At 37.0% G+C, this 24314-nt stretch overlaps 1 protein-coding gene and 1 long non-coding RNA gene across 4 annotated transcripts; one reads left to right on the top strand and one right to left on the bottom strand.

Annotated features, from left to right (window-relative positions):
* Window positions 1-852: 852 nt before the first annotated feature.
* Nopo (TRAF interacting protein no poles) lies at window positions 853-23029 on the bottom strand. Of its 3 annotated transcripts, XM_076810419.1 has the most exons (8): window positions 22639-23028; window positions 22038-22412; window positions 11092-11193; window positions 10901-11023; window positions 10562-10820; window positions 6245-6388; window positions 5576-5678; window positions 853-1148 (listed from the first exon to the last, which is right to left on the bottom strand). In XM_076810419.1, exons 1-7 carry the CDS (start codon window positions 22749-22751, stop codon window positions 5607-5609), a joined length of 1188 nt encoding a protein of 395 aa, XP_076666534.1. In that variant the 5' UTR covers window positions 22752-23028; the 3' UTR covers window positions 853-1148; window positions 5576-5606. The 3 variants fall into 3 exon arrangements, with proteins under 3 accessions (XP_076666534.1, XP_076666532.1, XP_076666535.1); XM_076810417.1 differs by lacking the exon at window positions 5576-5678 and having other exon boundaries at window positions 22639-23027; XM_076810420.1 differs by lacking the exons at window positions 5576-5678; window positions 22038-22412 and having other exon boundaries at window positions 22639-23029.
* On the top strand, window positions 8484-9894 carry LOC143368100 (uncharacterized). Its single transcript, XR_013085153.1, has 2 exons — window positions 8484-9178; window positions 9419-9894. It is a non-coding gene; the product is annotated as an uncharacterized LOC143368100 (long non-coding RNA).
* Window positions 23030-24314: the final 1285 nt, after the last annotated feature.

Genomic DNA, 24314 nt, shown 5'->3' with positions numbered 1-24314 from the left:
TGTTCCCTCTCTACTATTCCCTTTCTACGTCACTGAGCTCCCTCCACGGCCATTTTTTCCCTCCTTCTGGCAACCTTGCCCACAAACACTTTGTCTCGGAAGAATTAGCTAGCCGCTGCAACGTTTAAAAGTACATTTGGCCTAGGACCGGAGTGTGTAGTGGTTTGTGACGCGTCTTGAAATTTCGACTGGTGTATAGAGATTAGAAATCGAAACTCTGAGACGACACGCGTAAATGCTACCGGCGCTACCCGCGACCGCGATCAACTGATGGCTTCGCAAACAATCAAGTACCGAACATTTTCGACATCGGACAAACATAAATACGCCGACCAGCAGCATTTACAAGACAGCAAACAACCATATCTATTAAGAGTAGTCGTTAACCCTCTAGTGCCAAACGTATCATATATGAAACATTCCTTTTGTTTGCCGTTAGCATTCGCAATTCGCTATTTGCAACAATTTAAGTAGTACATGTTTAACGTATTTATATTCACTGCAGAAAGCTGGACTTACCTGAACCCTGTATTTTATGCATTTTAAACACCGAAGAAAAATAAATAAAATTTTTTGTTTATAAAAATATATAAATTCAGGCGATTTTTAACAATAAAACGAAAACGGGATATTTTTCCTTCAGCGAGATCTAGGTACGGATATTAAAGGCTTACAAACTACACTTGTACACTAGCTTAAATTAACGCAAAGGGTTAAGCGTTAATTTAAGCTAATGTACAAGTGTAGTTTGTAAGTTAGTGCAATAAATAGTTCGTAAAAGGCAAGGTACTGGTTTCACCCGGCTAACAAAACCGTACATGCTTATAATAGCAAAACTAACAATAAGCACTATGGGATCAACTTCTTTTATTAGTTTGTTCAGTAGAGCCATTCTGGAAAAAATGCCCCGATTTTTATAAAATCCCTGTATGTATAAGTACAAGGTATATTGTGCAACTAAATTACAAAATTAATCATCTTTTTATCGTTGTCTATAAGAAGTTTTGGTCTTTTAAATTGAAATATGTCCTTCATTCATGTCCATCCTTTATTCCTCTTACTTTCATACCACAAGTGCTGGGAAAGTGATTAAGTTTTGAATGTCCTCCAAAACCATTGTAGGTAATCATGTTAGTTTTTACTTGTCCCTGAAAAAATAATATATATACATATAAAAGGTACAGGATGATTCTAATAGCTTATTTGGACTATAGTTTCTTTCCACGCTAACAGAGAAAATTGGTAGGGGAAAGATTTTTCTTTTAGAAGATGACCTAACCCAGACCTAATACGTCTGCAATGAGTTACTACGCTTACTTTTAAATGGAATAATATCTTTCCTACGTAATAAATTCTACATGTTATTCTACCTATAAAAGATATGGATAATAAAAGTTTAACCAAGATTTATGTAGGGTGTGAATTAATTTTCATCGGGAGAGCCGCACTAATCAATTCGCAATCTTTCCGTAAAGATAGTATGGAAATTATGGAAAGTTAAATTGTTGTCATTGCGTGGTAGTGTCCCCCGGACTCTAACCATCAGGTTGTTACAAGCGTCACAGAAGAAAACAGCACACTCGAAGCGAACGAGCACCTGATCGGGACGCCGCGCCGTTTTGTTTTGGAGGGACAATCGCGCGAGGGCGGCGACGAAAAACCAGTACTTACTGGAACGGCAGAGGAACGACCTGTGCGAACCTCAGTAAGAAAGTAATAAAGACGATTACCAAACGTTCATATTTTTAATAAATGTTCATGAAAGTATTACCAACTAGTTTTTTAGCCTATCTTCGCCAGGCATTACTACATAATAAGACGCCTAAAGTAAACACAATTTTTATTGGAAAACCCCTTAGAAACAATTTTCCCTGCGAAATACAAAATTTTACAACTCTTGGGTACCAGATGGGTACCTGTCTAACTGGTCCCCTGAAGGGCATTTCGAGGGGCCAAAGTTACATACGTGTTCAACCTCACTGCCCGGCGGCATTTGAACCCCCCTAGAATCGAAATAATTCCCGATTTTATTACAATAACTTATGTGTGACAAAGACCCCGAATCAAAGAAATTTATGCAGCATATTCGCTCTTACAACAGTGCTTTTCCGTTTCCCTTGATTGCGCGTTTGTATCCCCACCACATCTTGCATTTCTTCGGTCGAGAGTGAGAGAATCCGGGAGCGAGCGAGTGAGGACGAAAGAGTCGACACGAAGTTACCGTCGGCTACGAAAGAGAGAAAGCATGATATGTAAGTACTTTGTGTTGCTTCGTCTTTCAGATCGAGCTCGAGCTCGACCCGCGTGCCTGCCTATATACAATGTAGTATCCGCTACAGTAGTGGATACTACATTGTACATAATACCTGTCTTAGGCCATTTTTGAATTTTCCAGGTTTTGGATTTTTTACGGCATCTTTGGGTGCCGAAGAAACTTCATGCTGAATCTGAACCTTGTACTTCATCGGGAAGTACGAAAAAAAGCCTCTGGACACATCTTGCTAATAAACGAACATCCACCTTAAGCGTCTTATTATATAGGATGGATTTATTAAGGTTTAACCAATCAAAATGAGTCCAAACACGAAGCAAGTCGGTCCATTTTTAACGTACGTAGTTTGTATTGTAGGTCAGTCACCAAAAGCGTGTTTTTCGCTTTCAATTTTAATCATACTCATAATAAAAAATAGACTGAATTGCTTCGTTTTTCGACTGAACTTCATCGACATACATAATCTCACCAATCCATCGGTAATACTCTCATCAAGGTGTCATGAAAAGTATGAACATTTTAATATTCAATAATGGATAACTATAGTCTCACATATGTATGGCTTAAGGGGATGGACTACTGTGGCGGCCCAAAAAAATTCGTAATCTTCTGATGCAAATTGTAGACAAACTAATCACCCGTTTAAATTACGGTTTAGCACTTGATTTTGGCATATTGTAAAGCATTAAAAACAAATGAAGAAAATTTATATAGATATATGTCACGAGGTGGCTCCAAACTGACGGTCTTTCTTAAACGGTATACCTACTAACTCAAATTTGGATTGTCTAAAACAAAAAGACAAAAGTTGTGTATTAAGTATAATGTTATGCGTAAACATTAACGTTTTATAATATTTTGAAAATTCGCTAAATAACAGCGTGTTGAAGAAAAAGATGCCGATTTTCGACGATATAAGGTGGCACCAAACGACGTCGCTATACTTGACGTTTGAGAATTGAAATCGACGTTCCGACGAATGTAACATTGTAACGACGTAATCTTTTCGACTCGCGATCACAGTATATATATTACCAGAAAAATGCTGGTAATTCCTCTGGTTTCGGTATTATATTGGTTTGGATATAATTTTGGTAACATAGTAGCAGTAACAAAGTAATACAGGTTTTAAATCTCTGCTTACAAATATCTTGAAAATTGTAATAGAATAGGTAGATATACCGGTATTTTCATATTTCGGTTTCTATAAGGGTTACGAAGGTACAACTGAAAAAGACCTGTATTTTACGTACCAGTAGGAGTCCCTGGAAGAAATCGCGTTTGAAGTTACAGAACATATTATCTGTATGTCTTCGCGACGAATTTTTCACTTAATCGTCTGTAACTTCCGTAAACAAAGGAATTTTCAAAAAATGGTGCGTTAATGCTTAGAGAATGTAGCAACAAAGATGTCTGCACAATTTCGGCGCGCAGACATTCGAGTGTGCGTTCGGCTCTGTATCATCAAAACTAAGCTATATTTATATTTCAAACTTTTTACATGTCATTTTAGAGATTTCAAACTAATATTTAAGCGAAAAGAAAAATTAGGATTTTTCGACTGTTTTACACTATTAGGTAGTTTAACCCCTGAACACTGTTGCTTGCCTCGCCGCCGACCGAAGGTCTCTCGCTGGAGCGCTATTTCACTCACTCTTGATTTATCTTGATTTATCTGCTTATCAATTTATTAGGTGCTAACTGTAGTGGTGGTCGGTTAAGTTCATACAAAATCATGGCCACTATCAATTTTTGTTTTTTGGGACGCAGGCACCATCGCAACCGAACGCACGAAGCCCGAAAATAATGGGGCTATTCAAGAAAAGGACAGTACCAGTCATTAGGGGAAAATTGTAAAAAATTACTTTGCACAATTTAAAGCCAACTCAGTTAAAAGTAGTCCGATTTACGCGGTATTTTGTGTCATTTAATCGAAAAAATACCAGGAATCCATTGGTGTCACTTTCATACCGATACGATGAAAGGTAAAAAGTATGGTCTTTTAAAAAATCGGCCGAGCAACCCTGGGCCCATGTGCTACTCGATGCCCGGCGAAGATCAAAAGGCGTCTCGAAGTCAAGCGTATGCCTAGGGTCGTCTCAGGTGATTACTGAAAATCAAATTCTTTATTTTTCATTGCACTGGTTTGGAAATGGATGGATTCACCGATGGATTCGTGACATTGTTCTGATTGAAAGACACTAAGTACGATGTAAGTCGGTCTATTTTTAACGAAGTTGGTTTTAAATTCTGCAAAGTAATGTTTTATGTAATTGCGTTAATTATAGTCCGAATTAAAACACAAGGAATCAATTCATCTCACTTTCGTAAAGATTCGATGACATGCGGAGCTTGCCATTCTTGGCTTCTGAATAACTAAGGTCGAAGCCAGATATATTGGCCGGTGAGTTTCGTGAGGGGTATTCTTCCACCACACCGTTTGCCTGCCTCGGTGCTCCTTTTCTCAACATTTTCTGACTCGCTCTCGTTCCATCTCGCTTTCGCCTTCGCAGAACAAGAGTGAGCCAGAAGTGGTGGGGATAGTGCCAAGCTTCTGGCGTGTAGGCCAAACCGAGCTGTCAGCGTAGAAATACACACATCGGAATGGGTGTGCGTTAGCTCCGAAAAAATTCAGGAGCTTTCTTAGTCAGAACATTGATTCTTTCTCGATAGCTTCATCTCGTATTGGTCTACGTATAGCTTCGTAACGCACACAACTATTAAGCTAAGAATAAATAACAGCAAAACGGCTAGGTTGGTTCAGGCGGAGCCGAGCAGAGTTCCCGTCACCCCACCGAGAGCCTGCGAGAGCTCCGCTACTCCAACTGACAAATCCACGATTGTCAGGTGGTGGTGTTTGATTTCTCCTCGTTTGCTGCTCGCGAAAACGAATTCACCGGCCAATATATCTGGCTTCGACCTTAGTGATATCCTTGTCTTCCCGGTCCCCTATTCTCGAGCACCGAAAACCATAATATTCAGTGAAGCGTGAAATCGGACATGTGAAATTCGCCCGTCATCGCAAATAAGAGATACTCTCTCGACCCTGAAATTATCAGCTTAACCGGGATCCACAATATTTAGGTTGAGTAACTCATAATATATACTCATAATATAAATGAAGTGGCGAACAAATCATACGCTGCAACCTAATATTAACTAGGGGTATACGGGTACACGAAATTACGGGTACCCGAGGCTACAGGTGGGGTCGGGTACCGATCGGGACGCACAGTAAGAGGAAATGATATAATTGTGGACAAAATCGATTCTCACGGCAAATCGAAATGAAAATAAACAAACCTTGCTATACTGGGGTATTTGGTGTCGTTGATTACGAATCTGCTGCAGAAATTTTGATTAAGAAAATGTTGGATCCAACATGGCCGCCAAAACTCGACAAATTCTAGTAAAATATGGATCATACGTACGGCAAACGATGTTTCTTAAAGTCTTAAAGCTATAACTTTATATTTTAGGAGTCAGAGAGTAAGATTATATTGTATATAATGCGAACTATGGAATGATTGCTTAAAAATGACGGATTACAGTAAAAAAACGCTGCAATTGCTGCAAATTCATAATTGAACTAACCATTGCACATCTGTCGAAGATCAAAATAAAGGTTATTGACGTAAAAAAAAATGTTAGAAAAATTGTTTATCAAAAATTTGTTTAAGCAATTTTTTAATCCGATTTTCGATTCGGGACCCAACACTCGATTCAGAACATAATTTTTCCGTCTCGTCTTGTACTTAAACTATTAAATTGTGACTTTGCAGTGTGATCAGATGTAATAATTTTTAAGCAAAAAATCGAGTCTCGAGTCGTAAATCGTGTCCCGAAATAAGGGGTACCCGAATATGTTTATGTCAACAAACTTTCGAGATCCCGACCCGAACCCGAAAACAATTCCCAACCTGACACCCCCAATATTAACATGTCATATAGGTAACTTATGATATATCTTACATTTGTTTTACTTGGTTCCTCCATTCTCGATCTCTTCGTAAGAATCGATGAATTTGTCTTCATAACACGTTTTTGATTAGAATATTGTTTCAAAATTGCGCCTCCTGACTTTACTTGTAGATATGGCGAATCCTTTTCATTTTTCTGAAAACATGTTTAGTAATAAAAAGTAATACATGATATGAAAAAATGAAGTTTTCATCGGACAAGCATATTTTTCAAATCAGTATTGAAGTAAAACAGGGGTAAAAGAAATTGATTTTATGAAGAATTTGACATGTCTGCTAGTTCTCTATGATTAAACAACGCAGGATAATTTATTTTCCTAAAAAAAAGCTGAACTCATCAAATAACAGACTGGAGCTGACGAACTTCGCCGGGAGCCCCACGAACCCCACTCTCAAAAAAAGAGATTCTTAAGCGGTTATACCTAGTCAGGCGGCCGAAAAGAGGTGGATATTTGTGAATTTTTTTTAGTACATTTGGGAATTTGCGGCGAAAACTAACACATTATCCAGTTTGGCCACGAAGAATAGCACGTTTTGGATTATATTACGGACTACAAAAACTATCACGTTTCAGCGCGTGGTCAGTTAAAAAGAATTCAATTGTTGAAAATATTGTTTAATAAATAATAATTCCATCTAATCTCCAAAAATTTTCGCCGTCGAATGAATTCACTTCAAATAAAAAAAAAAAGTATCTTTCGCCGTCGAATAAATTCACGGATATTATTCCGAAAGGGACCGGTGGCCGATCGAGATGAGGTTTGGGGAGAGGGGGTGGACCCTAAATCTAAAATTGTAGCTTCGGGTATTTATTAGTTTCCGAAATATTAATAAAAAATATTGTTAATTTTTTTTAAAGAAATTTTTTTGTACGTTGGTGCAGACCCCCCTACCCGAGAACCCTCCCGTCCCCCAATTTTTTAATTTTGAAATTTTATACCACAGTCTCATTTTTGGCATCGCCAAACTCACATCGGTTCGCTACCATGCTTTAAGCCGCGTATTCACCTGCGCATTCGCCCCGAATGTGCATTCGGCGCGCACCGATTTTTTGCTCGTTCGGAGCTCTGCGCGAGTTCGCCGCGCATTCGGCGCGCGGTCGGGGTTGAGTGAAATTTGCGGCGTCCATTTCATGGTATTGTTCGGACCCGAATGCGCGCTTTGATGGACCGCCAGCAAGCGGATCGGCCCGAATGCGCGCCGAACACCGGACGAGCAATAAATCGGTGCGCGCTGAATGCACATTCGGGGCGAATGCGCAGGTGAATACGCGGCTTTACGCGACCACGAGCGCCCCCCGCACTAATCTAGCCCCAACCAATACTAATACCCGGGACAAGTTGGAAAGTGGAATGCGTTGTGTCAGTATATATAAGTCAACAGAAATATTGTTAAGAGGAGGGACCGTGGTAAAGAGATTAAAAAAAAATCGGTAAGGTCTACCCTTTTATGCACAATTATCCCTGTATCTTTTGAACTCATTAATTGCCGAAGCTAAAATATTATATTTTGAGTCTTTTCACACCCCTCGTAATACCTACCAAGTTTCATCTCGATCGGCCACCGGTCCCTTTCGGAAGTACAGCCGAATTCACTTCCAAGATATTTATTTACTTAATAAACATAAAGTATCTTTTATTTGAGTTTATCCAGATATTATATTAGCCCAATCTATGTTCTCCAGCCGCTTCGCTGTGATTCATTCAAGATTCAAGCGTCTCTGACGTCAAAATAGTGATAGGGGAAATGCGGCAACAGCGGGATACGACTCTCAATACGTATCGGCAACAATGTCTTTCCTACATTTATCGGCTAGCTTGGACGACTTCCGCTGGTTCTGATGCTACATGGCGCGAATATACGTTCAGCGCCGGTGACGGAGAACCTTTGAAGCTTCATTCTGCCATTTCTCGAGTGTGTCTCAGTACACGATTCATAAATTCATTATTATTTCAACGTACCATGCTTATTAGCGGTCAAGCACACCAGTCCACCTTGTATGAATGTCTACTGGAGGCAACTATACCCGCAAAAACTTCCTTTTTGCCGATTCATGGATGAAAGTTGGTTGAAACGGTTTATTTACTACATCGCGTATACGTACACGCTTTTCCTAGCTTGTGTGAGCGTACGCACGCACTTCAAGGCCCAGTGAAACAGCAGCCTTAAAGGTTAATGTATAATTTCTTACTTTCCTGTATATCTTGAAAATTATAGTGGATATAAAAAAAATTGTTACAAAGAAAATTTAATGGTTTTTTATGTTGTATAAAACTATGTAATCGAATTATTTAAAACTTGTGGTGGGGAGCATTATGCTGTTTAAATTACAAATTTTAAACAATTTGATTACACAGTTTTATAGGTCAGAAAAACCCGTTAAGTTTTCATTGTAATAATTTATTTACATCTACTATAGTTTTCTAGGTATACTGGAAAGTAGGAAATCATACATTAAACTTTAAAGGGTGGTTTTACCCTTTAGAATAAAAAATGGGCACAAACGAAAATTGTCTGATACTTCTATTGAGGTTCTCTATAAACCTGTACAGCTTCAAAAAAATCGAAATGTTCGGGTAACTGAACTTCCCTTCTCAACGGAGCAGCCAAGAAGGGGAACGATCCGTATGCGGGTCGCAAACCGCCCTGTCGTCACCGTTGCCACAGACCATGTTTAGTACAGGGGGAGTCCGGGAGACTTGACCATATGGGAGAGTTGAACCGCTTCAAATATCTGTTTTAAATTTCACGATCGGTGGGCGGTTGTCAAGCTATAGCGTGCGAATTCTTTACCGTTACCATGTCATGTAACAAAATGACGATTGGTAGTCCGCTTTAGCTGTGAGTCAGGAAAACGTGTTTCTTCGTGTTCAGAGTGAAATACAAAGTTTTTAATTATTTCATCGTCATCCTTTTATATGTCAAGGTTTGTATAAACATTCTATGTTAATTGCACCATATATTATTGTAGTTTGAGGCAGTCAAAGTGTGTTTATCCTATTATTTTATTTTTTGGGGGGAAACTGCATTAGTCAGGAAGGTACCGCGCGGGAGACTTAAACCACTCGAGATGGGGAGGAATGACCATTGGGTCAACTCTCCCCACTTTTACTCAGAAAGAACACAACGCTTCCACTCTTAACTATTTTTCTTTTTAATTTTTAAGACAAGATGCCATTTCATTACAAGTCGAAGAAGTGTACTAACCGAAGACGTAGATTTAGTCAGCAGGCGTTAAAAAATGCATTGGAAGAAATAGAAAGAGACACATCTATAAGAAAAACTGCGATTAAATATGACATAGACAGAACTACACTGTGCAGGTATAACATGGACAGTCAAAAACGGAAATGATTAAACCATACCCTAAAGCTACGCCGAGGAAACCGACGCGACGAGGTCGTCAGCCTGGAAAAACTACTATATTAACAAAAACACCAGAAAAGAAAGATGATCAAAACCTCGAACCACAAGAGGAGCCAAAGAAAAAAACGAGAGCTCAGAAACTAAACAAAAAACAGGCAAACAAGTCGAAGAAGGAACTGGTTAAGAGAAAAATACTTCGGGCAATTGGTAATGAAACGGAAGATTTTATTTTTTGTTAATTTTGTACGAAAAGCTCAATTAAAGTATATAAGATAATTATTGTAATATCTAAAGTTTGTGGCTACTTATTATAAACTAAAGCAAATTGTTGTTTTTTTCATTTGTCCCCAAGTTACTAAGGTATGGTCAAATCTCCCCACATGGTGGATCATATCTGCTAGCGCTCGGGGAGAGATGAGCCAAATCTCATTTTTTATCAAATTTAATTTAGTGCTTACATTTATTAACTTATTGACATGCTATAACCACTCAAATTATAGTCTGATAACAAGGCTTTACTGTTTCATAAATATAAAATCGATGCATCTCATACCCTAGATTTCATGAACCTTCAAGTAAAAGGTAGTTCAACTCTCCCGGACTCCCCCTAAGCAGCAAATGATTAGGGAAATACATTGAGTCGTTGACTAGATTACTGATGTATTATTAGGAAAATATATGATGGAATGGATTCTGAAAATGCACTGAAGATTCAATCACTGTGTCATGTAAAACACATAAAACAATGAAGAAGTTGTAGCATAATTTTAATTCGTGTTGTTGCATTATGTAATATTACTGTTAATTTTAGTTTAAAAAATTTGTTTGTTTGTTTTATTGTTTTTCCTGTGTTCATATTTATTAAGAAATTAGAAAGCTTCATTCACAAAATTCCCCCTGTGTTACCTCTGTTTCTGCATGGTAGGAATAAAAAATTAATTACTTGGACTACTGAAGCAATAGATCGATCTTTCTCCTTCACAGGGATGTCCCATTTCTCAAGTTCTGTACTATTTATTGCTATTCTTCCAATTTCAGCCTGTTTTGAAGCAGTATTTAAGTTACTATTCAATTTACCCGCTGTTTCAGAAGTAAAAGAGCTTGTTTTTTTCACTAATGGTATGTTTCTTTCACGGTCTTTAAGTTTATTTTCTAAAAACATTTTCTCACTCTCACAAATCAATAAGTCTTCTTCAAGTTTCCTGGAAATAATATGTAATAATAAATATGTTTAATTAATAGCTCATTCAAAGTCTCCGGTTTTATTACAACATATGCATACTTTCTCTTTGTATATTCTTCTGATAAAAACTTCCGTTCCAAAGATACTGTAGTAAGTTCCTGTTGGAGGCTTTTTATTTTAGATCTTAGATCTCTTCTTTTATTCAAACTAATCAACATTTCCCTAAATATAATTCACAATTATTAAAACTGAAATATAAATTTGGTAATATAACAAACAATATTCAATACCTTTTCATCACAGATATGTATGTAATAAGCGTATTTGGATCACATGTTCTTGAAATCACCTCATCTGTATCTTCTGTAGAAGCTTCAAGTAAGGTTTGTATACTTGAAAATAAATATATATACATGTATACACACACTTTTATTCATATGATATTTAATTTACAACAACGGAAATAACAGCATTGGATCTGTTTACAGATCGGCCTACTTTCATTGAGACCCTGATGACGAATGTAAACATAAACATTGTTGCGTTCTTGCAAATAATATGAATTTTATCAATACGCTTTAGCCTTCATTGATCTAACTTTTCTTCGGTACGTTATGAGTATTTAGCATAAGTTCTTCCAATTCTAGAAAAGTTGACATGCAATTAATTTTTAGTGCGTGAGAGGAAGAATGTTAAATGGCTAAATGCGTTTAATATTTATGTTTACACTCTTCATGACGATCTCATTAAAAGTAATCTGAGCAGAGAACAGATAAAGGACTAGTCCGATTTGTCTTAATGTCCCCCACAATATTATGAAAAAAAAAACGATTATATAGTTCCATTTAAAAAGCTCAAGGTGACCTTGGTTTCGTTATGAAAAAGGTAATTATTTTGAAGTTTTCCATCCCCACCGATTTCAATGATTTTTGGATATGTTATCAAGATTAAGATTCTGAAGAACTTTTTCCTATACATGTTACCGCCGCACGACCTTCGTTTTCGAGATATTTGCGAAAAACTTCTGTTGATTTATTCCGACGCAACGCATTCCACTTTCCAACTTGTCCCGGGTATTAGTATTGGTTTGGGCTAGATTAGTGCGGGTGGTGGGGGGCGCGTAAAGCATGATAGCGAACTGATGTGAGTTTAGAGATTTGAACCAGAAACTTGCGGATGCCCGTCAACACCCCGACTCATATCGGTTCGCTATCAGGCTTTACGCACCCGCGAGCGGACGTGCGCCCCCCGCACTGATGTAGTCCCAACCAATACTAATACCCGGGACAAGTTGGAAAGTGGAATCCGTTGCGTCTGAATAAGTCAGAAGAAGTTTTTCGCGAATATCTCGGAAACGAAGGTCGAGCGGCGGTAAGGTGTATAGGAAAAAGTAGTTCTGAATCGTGTCTCCTACAACATATCCAAAAATCATTGAAATCGGTGAGGATGGAAAACTTCTAAATAATTACCGATTTCTTTATCATATTATCCTAAACGGCTAAAAAATGGTGTGGACCTTTCGAGTGAACACCTCATATCTGTGGTTGTAAGGAAAAACACCGCATGTCACATGTTTCCACTTTCGAGATATTGTCGTTTAAACTTCTAAACACCAATTCTTTTTATTCGCAATGTTTCCTTCTTTTCTTTTTACGAGATAAACGCATAGCTCCTTCACTTTGTACAATATTCAATATTTAGATAATTAATGTAAATAATAATAAACAGAATAGTAATAATTTACGGACACTTTAGGCACAACAACGCAAGTCCTCTGGACCTGTGTTATTTTCCTTGATCGTGTCGCAGTAAAGTAGTTTTTGTACGCAAGACGCGAGCATCTCACGCGTCTGAACGATTAGTGCGTTCTCGTTCAATCAATGTGATCTTGCGTCTTATGTGATGAGTGTCTTAAATCAATTTAGTTAAGTTGAATAAACACCTATATTAAAATTCAACTATATTATGTGAAATATATATATGTAAAAAGGATCTCATTGCGCAGTATTCTTCAGATACAGATTTGACGGATACGGATCAATTTTCTGAAGATAGGTAGTATATTATAATTATGCCCATGAAATTAAATAATATAGCTTTACATAGTACATAATCTTAAATCTGTTAAATATAGAGGAAGTGCAGCATATTTGGAATACTGTTGGTAATTTGGAATACCGAAGTTTCTAATAAACTACTAACGGTATTTAATTTGTAACACCGAAGATTATAGCGGCTAATGACCTGTTCACTGATGACACTTGTGGATGAACCGCCAATTTTACATTTTCGACTTAATCTGCAGAGGAAGAAAACGTCAATCTGCAAAACTTTTTCAGCGCGTATTCAATCGTTCCAATCATGGTTAAAATATGTCAAAACTTTAGAGTTAAACACTTAATCTACTCATTTGCATGTTCCTTTTATGGTTCCGTGCCAGTTTTGCGATAATTTCGAGAATACAAAGTGTGACATGAAATTTTAGGTTTGAATGCCATGCTGCTAATCCGGAATACCGAAGGTGAAGGTAATTTGGAATAGGTATTCCAAAGCTTAGCGATGCTTTTGTTTCACACGTAATGTCTACCCGCCGCGGGAATGCGCTTGGGTATGACACAGGAAATTATATCTGTGACTACTGTAAGTAAATTTTAAGATTTTGAATTTATATTTACATAAAATTGTTCCTTCATTGTGATTTCTTAGCCTGATTACGCCATAAAATAAACTAATTTCATTATCTACGTGTTTTCTTTAAGTTTATAAAGTGAAGGTAAATTGGAATACCGGTATTCAAAATTACCTGCACCTTAACGAAATCGATATTTCTTGTCATTTTTCATTCAAATCAAAGTTTCAGTTACTTTTTGTTTTTTATTATTACTGAGACTATGAAATATGAAAGTTTATTAGTTTCCCTATGATATTATGCAGTTTTAAATGTTCTCATCCTCTGCCGTAATTTTGTATTCGTCTTAAACAAACTGGTATTCCAAATATACTGCACTTCCTCTACGTATTTTATCTGCAAAGAAAGAATAAAATGTTTATAGAATTACGCTGTGCATAATTGTATAAGATAGACAATAAAGTAATGTACATATTCTTTTTTTAAGGTGTTGTTGAGGAAATATTTAATGCGAACAATGAGTCACATAAAGAAAGTACTAATATTATTTTTAACGAAACTTGAGCTACCAGAAAACAAAAAAGGAATTCTGGTGTATTATACAATAAATCTTCGGGAAAAACGATTTTGGCAAGAAAAATTACACGATTATCAACGTGTCGAAATTTATTTATGTCGAATTGCACTTAAGACGTAAGATCAGAAAAAAGCTTTTGAATCTTACTGGCATGAAGGATCACATTGTACAATAACACTAGTTTACAGTCATTTCTTGACGTAGACTCCGCTATGAAATTCTTATATAAGGTAGTCCCCTAAACTCAAAAATCGACATGAGACGAAATCCTATGGATACGTTTTTGAGATATCGCCCGATGAATATTTTGGTAATTTTTTAAGAAGACGACTCGACGTTTTCGGTCATATCTCGGGTTAGAGTTGACCGATTTGATCGCGACGACTCTTAAATAAAAGGTAATTAAATTGCATACAACCCTTTCTTATAGTGTTTTGCAATCGCACCAAAAGTTTAGGCGGAATCAAGCGAAACTTAAGAAAAATGTAATGTTTGGAGCCGAAATTGAAATTGAAAATTCACTACATTGCCTGGAAGACAGAAATTATCATGTGACGTCGAGTTCCTTATTTTTTGCGTAGAGTGCGCACCTTTACGAAGAAAACAAGCTCAACCTGAGCAAAATCCATGCACAAATAAGGAAGTTATGGGCGATGGAGCAAGAGTGCCTATTTTCAACTTTTTCCCTATTTTTGCATTTCTTCCTGTTTCTTGGCGAATTACGTATTTGTCTTCAATTAAAACAAATTTAAATTTATTTTATTTTTGAAAAGCAATTCTGGCTCTTTCTGTTTCTTTTGCCGCATTGAGATCTGTTTTTCTTACAAGGAACCAGTCATAGTCACCCATCATTGACTCATTCCAGACTCCTTGATAGCGTCTCTCAATACTTTTCATCTGCTGATGAAATCTCTCGCAATGTTAATCGCTTATAACTCCAAGATTTGATGGGACGAAATCCAAATGCGAGTGGAAGAAATGGACCTTCAAAGACATCTTAACGCCTATATTGAGAGAATGGAGAAGAGAAAAGCATGTTACAGCAGACGATCGATACAAATGAAATTATTACAAACAGGTGATGCATTCATATGTTTGAAGACCATTTTCCTGAAACTTTCCGACGCCAAGATCAAGGAAGTAGGAACAAAATAGGCACTCACGCTCTGTCGCCCATAACTTCCTTATTCGTGCATGGATTTTGCTCAGATTGGGCTTGTTTTCTTCGTAAAGGTGCGCACTCTATGTAAAAATAAGAAACTGGACGTCACATGATAATTTCTATGTCTTCCAGGCAATGTAGTGAACTTTCAAATTCAATTTCGGCCCCAAAACATTACATTTTTCTTAAGTTTCGTTCGATTCCGCCTAAACTATTGGTGCGATTAGAAAACACTGTAGGAAAGAGTTGTATGCAATTTAATTATCTTCAATTTAAGAGTCGTCGCAATCAAATCGATCAACTCTAACGCGAGATATGGCTAAAAACGTCGGGTCGTCTTCTTAAAAAATTACCAAAATATTTATATCTCAAACACATATCCATAGGATTTCGTCTCATGTCAATTTTTAAGTTTAGGAGACCACCTTACATAAGAATTTCATAGTGAAGTCTCTATCAAAAATAATTTTCTGGATTTTGTAAACTAGTGTAATTAGTTATTTCAGTACCTAGATTAATAAAAATAGAAAATAAAAAAGTGATTATAAAAGAAAGATACGAGTAATCTTCATATTCTCCAAATTTTGTGGACTTACGTTGTTTTGCCAAATACGTATGAACTGAATGCTGGACTTCGGTTAAATTGCATTATTCTTTTGAATATATAAAATTTGTTTTCATGCATTTTTTCTGATAAATAATGCATAAACTCAAATTTTTTGAAACTGTGACATAGGTCGTTTTTCCTTACAAACACAGATATATACTATACTAATAATAAGTACTATGGAAATTATTATACAAAAAATTAGTATACAAGGATTAAAAAACTTCAGAAGAACATAGCGAAGTCAAAGAAGATAGATAAAGGTGTTAAGAACACTGTGAAGTCACTCATGTTTTATCAATGGAATCATATGGTTTGATTACCATATTCTTGTAATCGATCAGAAAACAACTTGAGAATGACTTAATCCATTGTAATCCAAATGCTAATATGTTATACATAAATCAACTTGTCTTCTCCAGAATCGCAAGAATATGATAATAAAAGTATACAAATCTATTTAAAAACCCGCATGTGACATGCAATGTGCTTATTACTTCTATCTAGTTGCGAAAATATGAAGACTCTTTGAGTTTTCGCTATAATTTTTTAAAGAACTTTAATAAAGATTTTAAGATATTTCATAAATTTTGTTTGATTCTTAAAACACTGTACTTTCACATAAAAATTACAAAGTTAAAAAAAAAAATTCTGAAACCGTGGTTTTTTTACGTTTCAATTTTGGGTATTTTTGACTCGGTAGCGACAACCTGTATTACAATATGGGGTGCGCCTCCCGCCGGGTTAACATCCCAATCTCTAGTCCCCCTTGAAGTACTTCAGTCTATGTTTAGTGATATTAACATATAATTGTACTTTCAACAGTAAATCTATTTACAGGTTGAAATAAGATGCACTGTAAACACTAAATTGAAGACCTTGTAGCAAGAGGGGTGTAACTCCATCTTGACCAGTTTCGAGTAAACTGAAAAAAACTATTCGTAGACATAAAAGAATATCATTATTTTAACACCTGCTCGTCATCATTATCTGTGGAAAAATCCTAATCCACAGTCAACATACATTTGAAAGCCTCCTAAAAAGGCTGTTTATAAGGTGGGACGTAGTTGCGCGTTTGTATTCCACAAAAGAGTAAGGTAAAGGCACCAGTAGTTGACCATGTATCAGTAGTTGACCACTTTTCAGAAGACCGTGAAAAATAAGGATTTTAGAAGTGACGATCTTTTGAAAAAAGTGCAGTTGACGTGCCAAGATATCTACCAACTAAGATCTAAAATACTCAAGAAGCACATTATGAATAGTATTGCCGAACGTTTATTTACATCAAAGTGAGTACTGTGTTCCTATATGGTTATTTCCTTAATGATTTTGTTAAGAACAGGTGTATGGTTCAGGTAAAAAAAACTCTTAGGTCCGGGTTGACTAACTGGTGGCTCGCGAGCTACCGGGAGCTAATCCGCTTTGCTGCTACGCTGAAGTGCCTCCATACCTACCAGACTCTGACGACCGCAGTCGATTCCTCCTTTCCTTCTCTTTTTGACTGCCACCAGTTAGTCAACCCTGTCTTAGGTTATTAACTCTTTATGACTGAACTCTTCACTTGTTAAACTCTCACAGTGTTCTATATTTGGTAAATGCACCGTTTTTGTTATACTAACCTCAGAAACACATAGTTTGTGGAGTGGTCAATAGGGCGGAGCGATACTATATCCGCGAAAATTAAAATTTGAATTTTCAGTTGGCCTGTGTGCGGGATAGTTGTCTTTTGATTAACCAAACACAACTGTAAAAAAATTTTGGAAAAATATTCATGTCTGCAGATTCCTTTCTCTCCTAAATAATCATATAATCATTTTTCAATAAAATATGTATGGCTACAGGTACATTTTTTAATTGTACAATTAGTTTCTAGTGGACATTACATAAATATATGATACAGTACGCATGGGATGCTTGTAAGCTAACAGACACTAGAAACATTTTTCTAAATGTAAATCAGGTGCAATTTCCACTTGAAATTAGAACAAAAAAATGTACCTGTGGCAATACAGCTTTTATTAGATGTGCATGGTGTCCTGAATTTTATTGTTTCATTTGTTTTTACGATAAATGTCATATTTTAGAATGTAAAAAATAGTACTTTATCTTTTGAGGAATAAAACAATACAAAATACATTTATAGAAACAAATGATCCCAGTGAGAATCAAACCCCGGTGAAAGTTTCGGTGCGAGACCTACCCTTTACACGCGCCGCTATTCATCATTACAATAAACTTCGCTATCGCTTGTGTTCGTCAACGCATAAACATCTTTTTTTATTAATATTTCGGAAACTCTGGGGTAGTGGACCCAACATATGAGACATATTGGTCTACTACACCTACACTACAACATATATGAGATTCATCAAAATCCGTGTCCCAAATGTCGCGGCCTCCCCTTGTAAGTCACTATAGCTCGTATAGGCACTATATTTTCATTTTCAACGATGTTTAACTTCTGAAGCAGTTACTGAACTTTGAAAAATGGTTCTAAAATTTTTATAAAAAATCGTTCTCATTACATAATTTAGAAAGCTTAAATACTATCCATATGCAGCGACTGTCACTATTTAATGACAGAGCAAGTAGTTACTATTGTTTACGTGAAGGATTTATCTTAACTGGTCAACTACCGGTGCCTTTAACTTAAATGGGTGCAGATTGAAAATGTGCAATAAATCGCTCATTTGTTATCGGATTTGCATCAAACTTGCGCCAAACGATGTAGATATTTTTTTACGTATATTACACGTCATAACTTAAAAATTGTCAAAAGTGGAGTTGCAACCCCTATTGCTGCAAGGTCTTCAATTTGATATTTATAATCAATATCAGCGGCGGATTTAACAGGGCGGCTGATGAGCAGTTGCCGCCTAGGCCCCTGCACAGAAGGCCCCTGCAGGGCCCCATGACCAAAAAAAATTATGATTAGGTATAGGTAGGGTAAATGTGCCTTATTTCGGCCCCTACCCAATAGTCAGCCTTTTCGGAAATAAATTGCTTAGAAATAAGTAATTAGGAATAAAATCTTATTTATTTAAACGAAACAATGTTCACTATACTCTCTCCTTCGAATGTGGGAAGTTTCATGCCTTCAGCGGTAAAAATATGAACTGCAGAAAGCTTTATTGTGGTGGCGTTTGAATGGTTGACGACTGGTGAGTCAATTTGAATTAGTTTAGTACTATAGACCAGGCTTGGGAATTAAGTGAACGCGGCCGGCCGATTTTCAGAAGCAACGCCTCCTTTCTCCCGCCGCGCGTCTTGGCCTCCGCGGCGGCCTAGGTGCTTGGAGCGCCTCAGGCCCGTACCATATGAACCGCGCGTGGCGCATTGGGGCGACATTGTAAATAGGTTTCCACATCGTCCCAGAGAGCACGATTTTCGATGCGTTTTTGTTATGTGCCACGCGCGGTTCACGTGGTACGGGCCTGAGGCGCCCCAAGCACCCACGCTGCCCCGGGGGCCAAGACGCGCAGCAGGAGAAAGGAGCAGGGGGGCCAAGCCGTCTTTGTTTGGCTGAAGTTTTCCCGTTTAGTTAGCACCGCATTGGTAGGAGGCGCTAGGTATATCACACACACATACCTACGTGTATCAGTGAGCACGACACACAACCTTTCGACGTTGGTGAAATGTTACCATGACGACCGTCGTCATTTAGAAATGTTTGGCGCAGACACGAGGAAGTGTCCTCACTTTCCCTGGTTTACCCTTTCTAATGCCGTCTGACCATGGATTGTCGCGTCAGTGACGCGTATGCAGCAGATAGAAGGATATACAAAGAAATTGAATATTTCTTCTTTTCTTAGGAAAAGAAAATATATTCAATTTCAATGTTTATCCTTCTATCTGCTGCATACGTGTCGCTGGCGCGACGATCCGTGGACAGGTTTTAAAGTAAACGGTGCATTACACGTATACACATACACATACGTCCCAATTCACACATTCACAGTTTAGTACGCACCTCATTGGTAGGAGGCACTACAAACTCTGCTTCAACTTTCGTAAGAGGAAAGCTTGGCCCCCCTGGAAAGGAGGCGTTGCTTCTGAAAATCGGCCGCCGCGTTCACTTAATTCCCAAGCCTGCTATAGACGACACTTAGAAATAGTGTATGCTAACACTAATACGAAGTTTTTTATGCTCAAAATTTGAATACGCGGTTAATAACATTCGAATGAACTTTTCATGAAATTATAATTGCATTTAAACTTAGGTTAGTAAGTATTTTTGAAGTCGTCGACTATTCAAAATATAAAGAAAACCAATAGTCAGCCGCCCCGACTGGCTACTGCATATTGTTAAGAAATCGCCAATTTGAAACGTATTTACCAAACAAACAAAGCTCACATTCCTGAATCATCCGTTTTTATTGTTTTCCGCCAAAATTAATGTAAAACCAGTGGTCGGTCGTCTAAAACACAAAACGGCTGACGACTAGAAGATTGGTCTTGTAGTCGGCTGTTATAATATAAATAAGTAGAATTTCCAGAATTTTTTTTTTTAAATTTTCAGTACACACATTATCAATTTTGAACCACTTAACATTCTGACGATTAACAATAACTATACTATAGGGGGGTAGGTACATGTACAGGGTGTCCGCGGGAAGACTGAACAGCTGGATATCTCCTAATGTATTGGAGATAAAAAAGTAAAAAAAATATGGCGTTGCATGGTTCGAGGGGGGCCAATTTATTAGGGCAGGCGAATTTTTTTTCGATTATTATTTTAAAAGATACGATGGTTAAGTTCAATTTTTAAATGGAACTATTTTTTTTTTTTGAAGAGGTGAGTTGATAGTGCGTTCCAAGACAAATTCAATAAGCATTAATTTATACACTTGATTTCCACTGGTTTTTGAGATATTGCGCTTGCAAATTTACTGATTTTCACTGGAAGAAAACCTACTGAAATAGCAAGGACCGGGAACGGTCCCGCTGGCGTCACGGGTGGCCTTGCCTGTTGAAACAGATACCTACCTGCCAAAGGTCTGGGTTAGGAATGGCACGCCCAAAGGCTGGACAATTCTTTTCCGTCAGAGATGCTACTTACTAATGTTAATGTTTCAAAACGTCATAACATTTACTCAATTTCCTCATTCAGACTCAATTTTCAACTTCAATAGTCTTTTATTTCGCACTTGCTTCTACGCTCGGATGGCCGGTTCTTTTGGGAGGGATGCAAATCCGATTGGTCCTAATACAATTTGCTCCCTATAGTTTTGAAATTTGGTCTAGCAACTTTCACACCTCCTAACCTAACCAATCGAGCTTGCATCCCTCCCAAAAGAACCGGCCATCCGAGCGTAGAAGCAAGTGCAAAATAAAAGTAACGGTGCGCTTCTTGATACCGCAGATGTACCTACCTAAATAGCATTTCTGGCGGAAAAGAATTGTCCAGCCTTTGGTCCTGCCATTCCTGGCGTAAACCATTGGCAGGTAGGTATCTGTTTCAACAGGCAAGGACATCCGTGGCGCTAGCGGGACCGTTCCCGGTCCTTGCTATTTCAGTGTGTTTTCTTCCAGTGAAAATCAGCAAATTTGCAAGCACAATATCTCAAAAAACCAGTGGAAATCAAGTGTATACATTAATGCTTATTGAATTTGTCTTGAAACGCACTATCAACTCACCTCTACAAAAAAAAAATAGTTCCATTTAAAAATCGAACTTAACCATCGTATCTTTTAAAATAATAATCGAAAAAAAATTTGCCTGCCCTAATAGATTGGCCCCCCTCGAACCATGCAACGCCATATTTTTTTTATTTTTTTATCTCCAATACATTAGGAGATATCGAGCTGTTCAGTCTTCCCCTGGACACCCTGTATAACCTGATAGAAGAACCTGGCTGACTATTGGCATATGAAAGGCTGGAGTTAGGATTTTACTGACTGACTATTGATAAAAAGGATGTTTCTGGGTATTTTAGATATTTTAAATAAAAATTGTTATACTATTAAAAAAATCATCCACACATTTGAAAAATAGATACTTTAAAAAATTTAACTGTCAATAACGCATTTAAAAAATAGTATATTAATAATTACAACGCATAACATAAATTTCCGTTTTCCCTTAAATGGCCGACTATTGGCATAGTTACCCTATCCAAACAATACATTTTTTCGTCCTACTACACATGGCCAGTTTTTAGTAAACTACTTTATTTTCCCCCCAAAATGGGCCCACTCAGAACGTTTGTCACCTGGGCCTGTTTTTTTAAATCCGCCACTAATCTATATATTTTCACATACTTTTTATAATTATCTATTTTCTTTCGCAACTGCTCAATTTCTTGCTTCATGGTCTCTGTTTCTAAATTTTGTTCTTTTAAATATTTAATCTGTTCCTTAAATGCATAAATGATATTATTTTTTTTGTTTAATTCACTTTCCACCTTGAAAACCTCTTTTCTTAGCTCCGCCGTTTGCTTATCTAATGTTTCACACTTCTGAGAATACTGTTTAACATCTTTCGATGCCAAAAGCAGCTGAAAATTTAATTTATCAATCTTATCCTGCAAAGAGCATGTATCTTCCTTGAGAGAATCGTTGTTGGAAAAGTTAAAATATATTCTGTGAATTTTATGCGATGTGGCTTTCTCCCTACATTGTGGGCAAGATTTGGATCTGTACAGAGGAAAACAAATAAATTTATACTATTAAAAATAATTAACTAATTATTTGTAATTAATTTCATACATCAAGTCACGCAATAAAATAAGTTTACAAAAGAGAAAAAAAAGTTGAAACTATCATTAATGTAATACAAATATATTCGTGCATTTTGTTATATTTAAAATCTGTACAATTGTTCAAATAAATTAAATGAAAAATAATATTATAAATCACTTACCTCTCTAACCATTGAGTCAAACAGACAAAATGAAAGATATGTCCGCACGGAGTATAAAAAACATCATCAGATGGTACTAATAAGTCACTGCATATTATACAAACAATATTCATCTTATACGAATGCAATGTAAAATTTATTACGTAAATGTTCAACTACTTCACAACACACTAACTCGATATAAATTTGTCACGAATTCTTTCGGTATATTAATGTATCATTCACATTTCATAATATGCAAACTTCAACTGACGTACTTTAAAGTCAGAAATTACAGCCACAAGTCAATTTAACATAAACGAATTCAATATGAATTTTCAATCATAGAAATTATACACAGTAAGAAATTGAAATAGGTTATCTTGTAAACACAGTATGTATGTATAATGAGCCATAGTCCGACATTCGATGCATTTTTTTGTTATCGCGGATAGCACCCTCTAGTTGTGTGGGGTAGAAAACAATTACTATAGCCGGCAAATTTGAAACATGTTTTAAACCATGACGTAAGGATATAAGATCATGAGTTAAACAACATACAACCCTGGCAGATAGTAAAGGATGCCGAATGCTTAAGCATTTGCTTAAGAATAAGTAGCGACTAAGAATACCGCCTATAGTGTCGGTTTGTTTTAGTGATCGGAACAACGTGTATCGTCGCTGATTGGTTGCCGCGATTTGGAGCAAAAGCGGAAGTAGACAGAGAAAGAAACTGTAAAAAAGAAAGAGACAGAAATACTGAGAGAAAGAGACAGAAATACTGACAGAAACAGAGAGAGAGAGAGAGAGAGAGAGAGAGAGAGAGAGAGAAATACTGATAGAAAGAGATAGATATGGTTTAGGTTATGTTATTTCCGGTTTTCCTCCAAAATAGCTGCGGTTATACCGATCACTCCCTAGAGGATCACTAGTTTGTTTAAGGTGTTGCGAGTTGCGATTCTCGCTCTAGCGGCGTTTAGCGCAAGCTCTTGGAGCGTGAAGTTCGAACTTTAAAGAGTTAAGGGGGTAGACACGTCACGTGACCTGGCCGATTCGGCAGGTCGGTATTACAGCATTTTTTTCTGCACAGAAATGGTAATACCGATAGATCCACGATTACCCGGTGAACGCGAGAGGGAGCTGTTTGCTATTTCTGTATTCTATTCTGAATAAGGAAAGAAATTCTCAGCTGTTCCGTTATACTTATAAAAATTTAAACGGAAAGTCGGCTGGTACTGTAAACGTAGAAAATTCATTGTACATTTTAATTACTTGAAATGTGCTTATGCTACAATATTCTACGTTACCAGTAAGGAATTCTAAGTGAAAAGGGAAAATAGATGAGGGAATGTCCCCAGAAAATGAAACTTGTTAGGTTAGACATTTTTTTATCAGCAAAGCACCGAAACAGAACATGAAATACACTTATTACACGTCCTCTGCAGAAAGCAGTTATCAACAAACATTATATATACAAAATTGTATTGAATGTTGAATTGGGCTAGTGAAAATGCGCAGACTGGATGCGCGTGATTATTATGTGGTCGGCTCCTCGAAGTGACAGAAAATATAACCTAAATATATGCTATATGACAACAAATGTTTAGTGGCTATTTCGTTCTTTTACGAAACATTTGTGAACTTTTTAGCATCCTTTCAAAACATTATTATTACGCTCCAACAGTATCTGTAGGAAA

This window comes from Andrena cerasifolii, chromosome 4, assembly GCF_050908995.1.
Source record: "Andrena cerasifolii isolate SP2316 chromosome 4, iyAndCera1_principal, whole genome shotgun sequence".
In the NCBI taxonomy this organism is placed as follows: Eukaryota; Metazoa; Arthropoda; class Insecta; order Hymenoptera; family Andrenidae; genus Andrena; species Andrena cerasifolii.
This window is presented reverse-complemented; position numbering and strand designations above follow the sequence as displayed.

Bases quoted from the DNA above. Each gene is read 5' to 3' on its own strand.
- Nopo (XM_076810417.1), bottom strand. From the start codon at position 22,751: ATGAATATTGTTTGTATAATATGCAGTGACTTATTAGTACCATCTGAT. The intron at 11,194-22,037 runs GTATGTGAAAAT...TTTATTTTCAAG, and splicing joins AAAATAGATAATTATAAAAA to TATACAAACCTTACTTGAAG. The intron at 1,149-6,244 runs GTAAGATATATC...TTATTTTTTCAG, and splicing joins AGGAACCAAGTAAAACAAAT to GGACAAGTAAAAACTAACAT.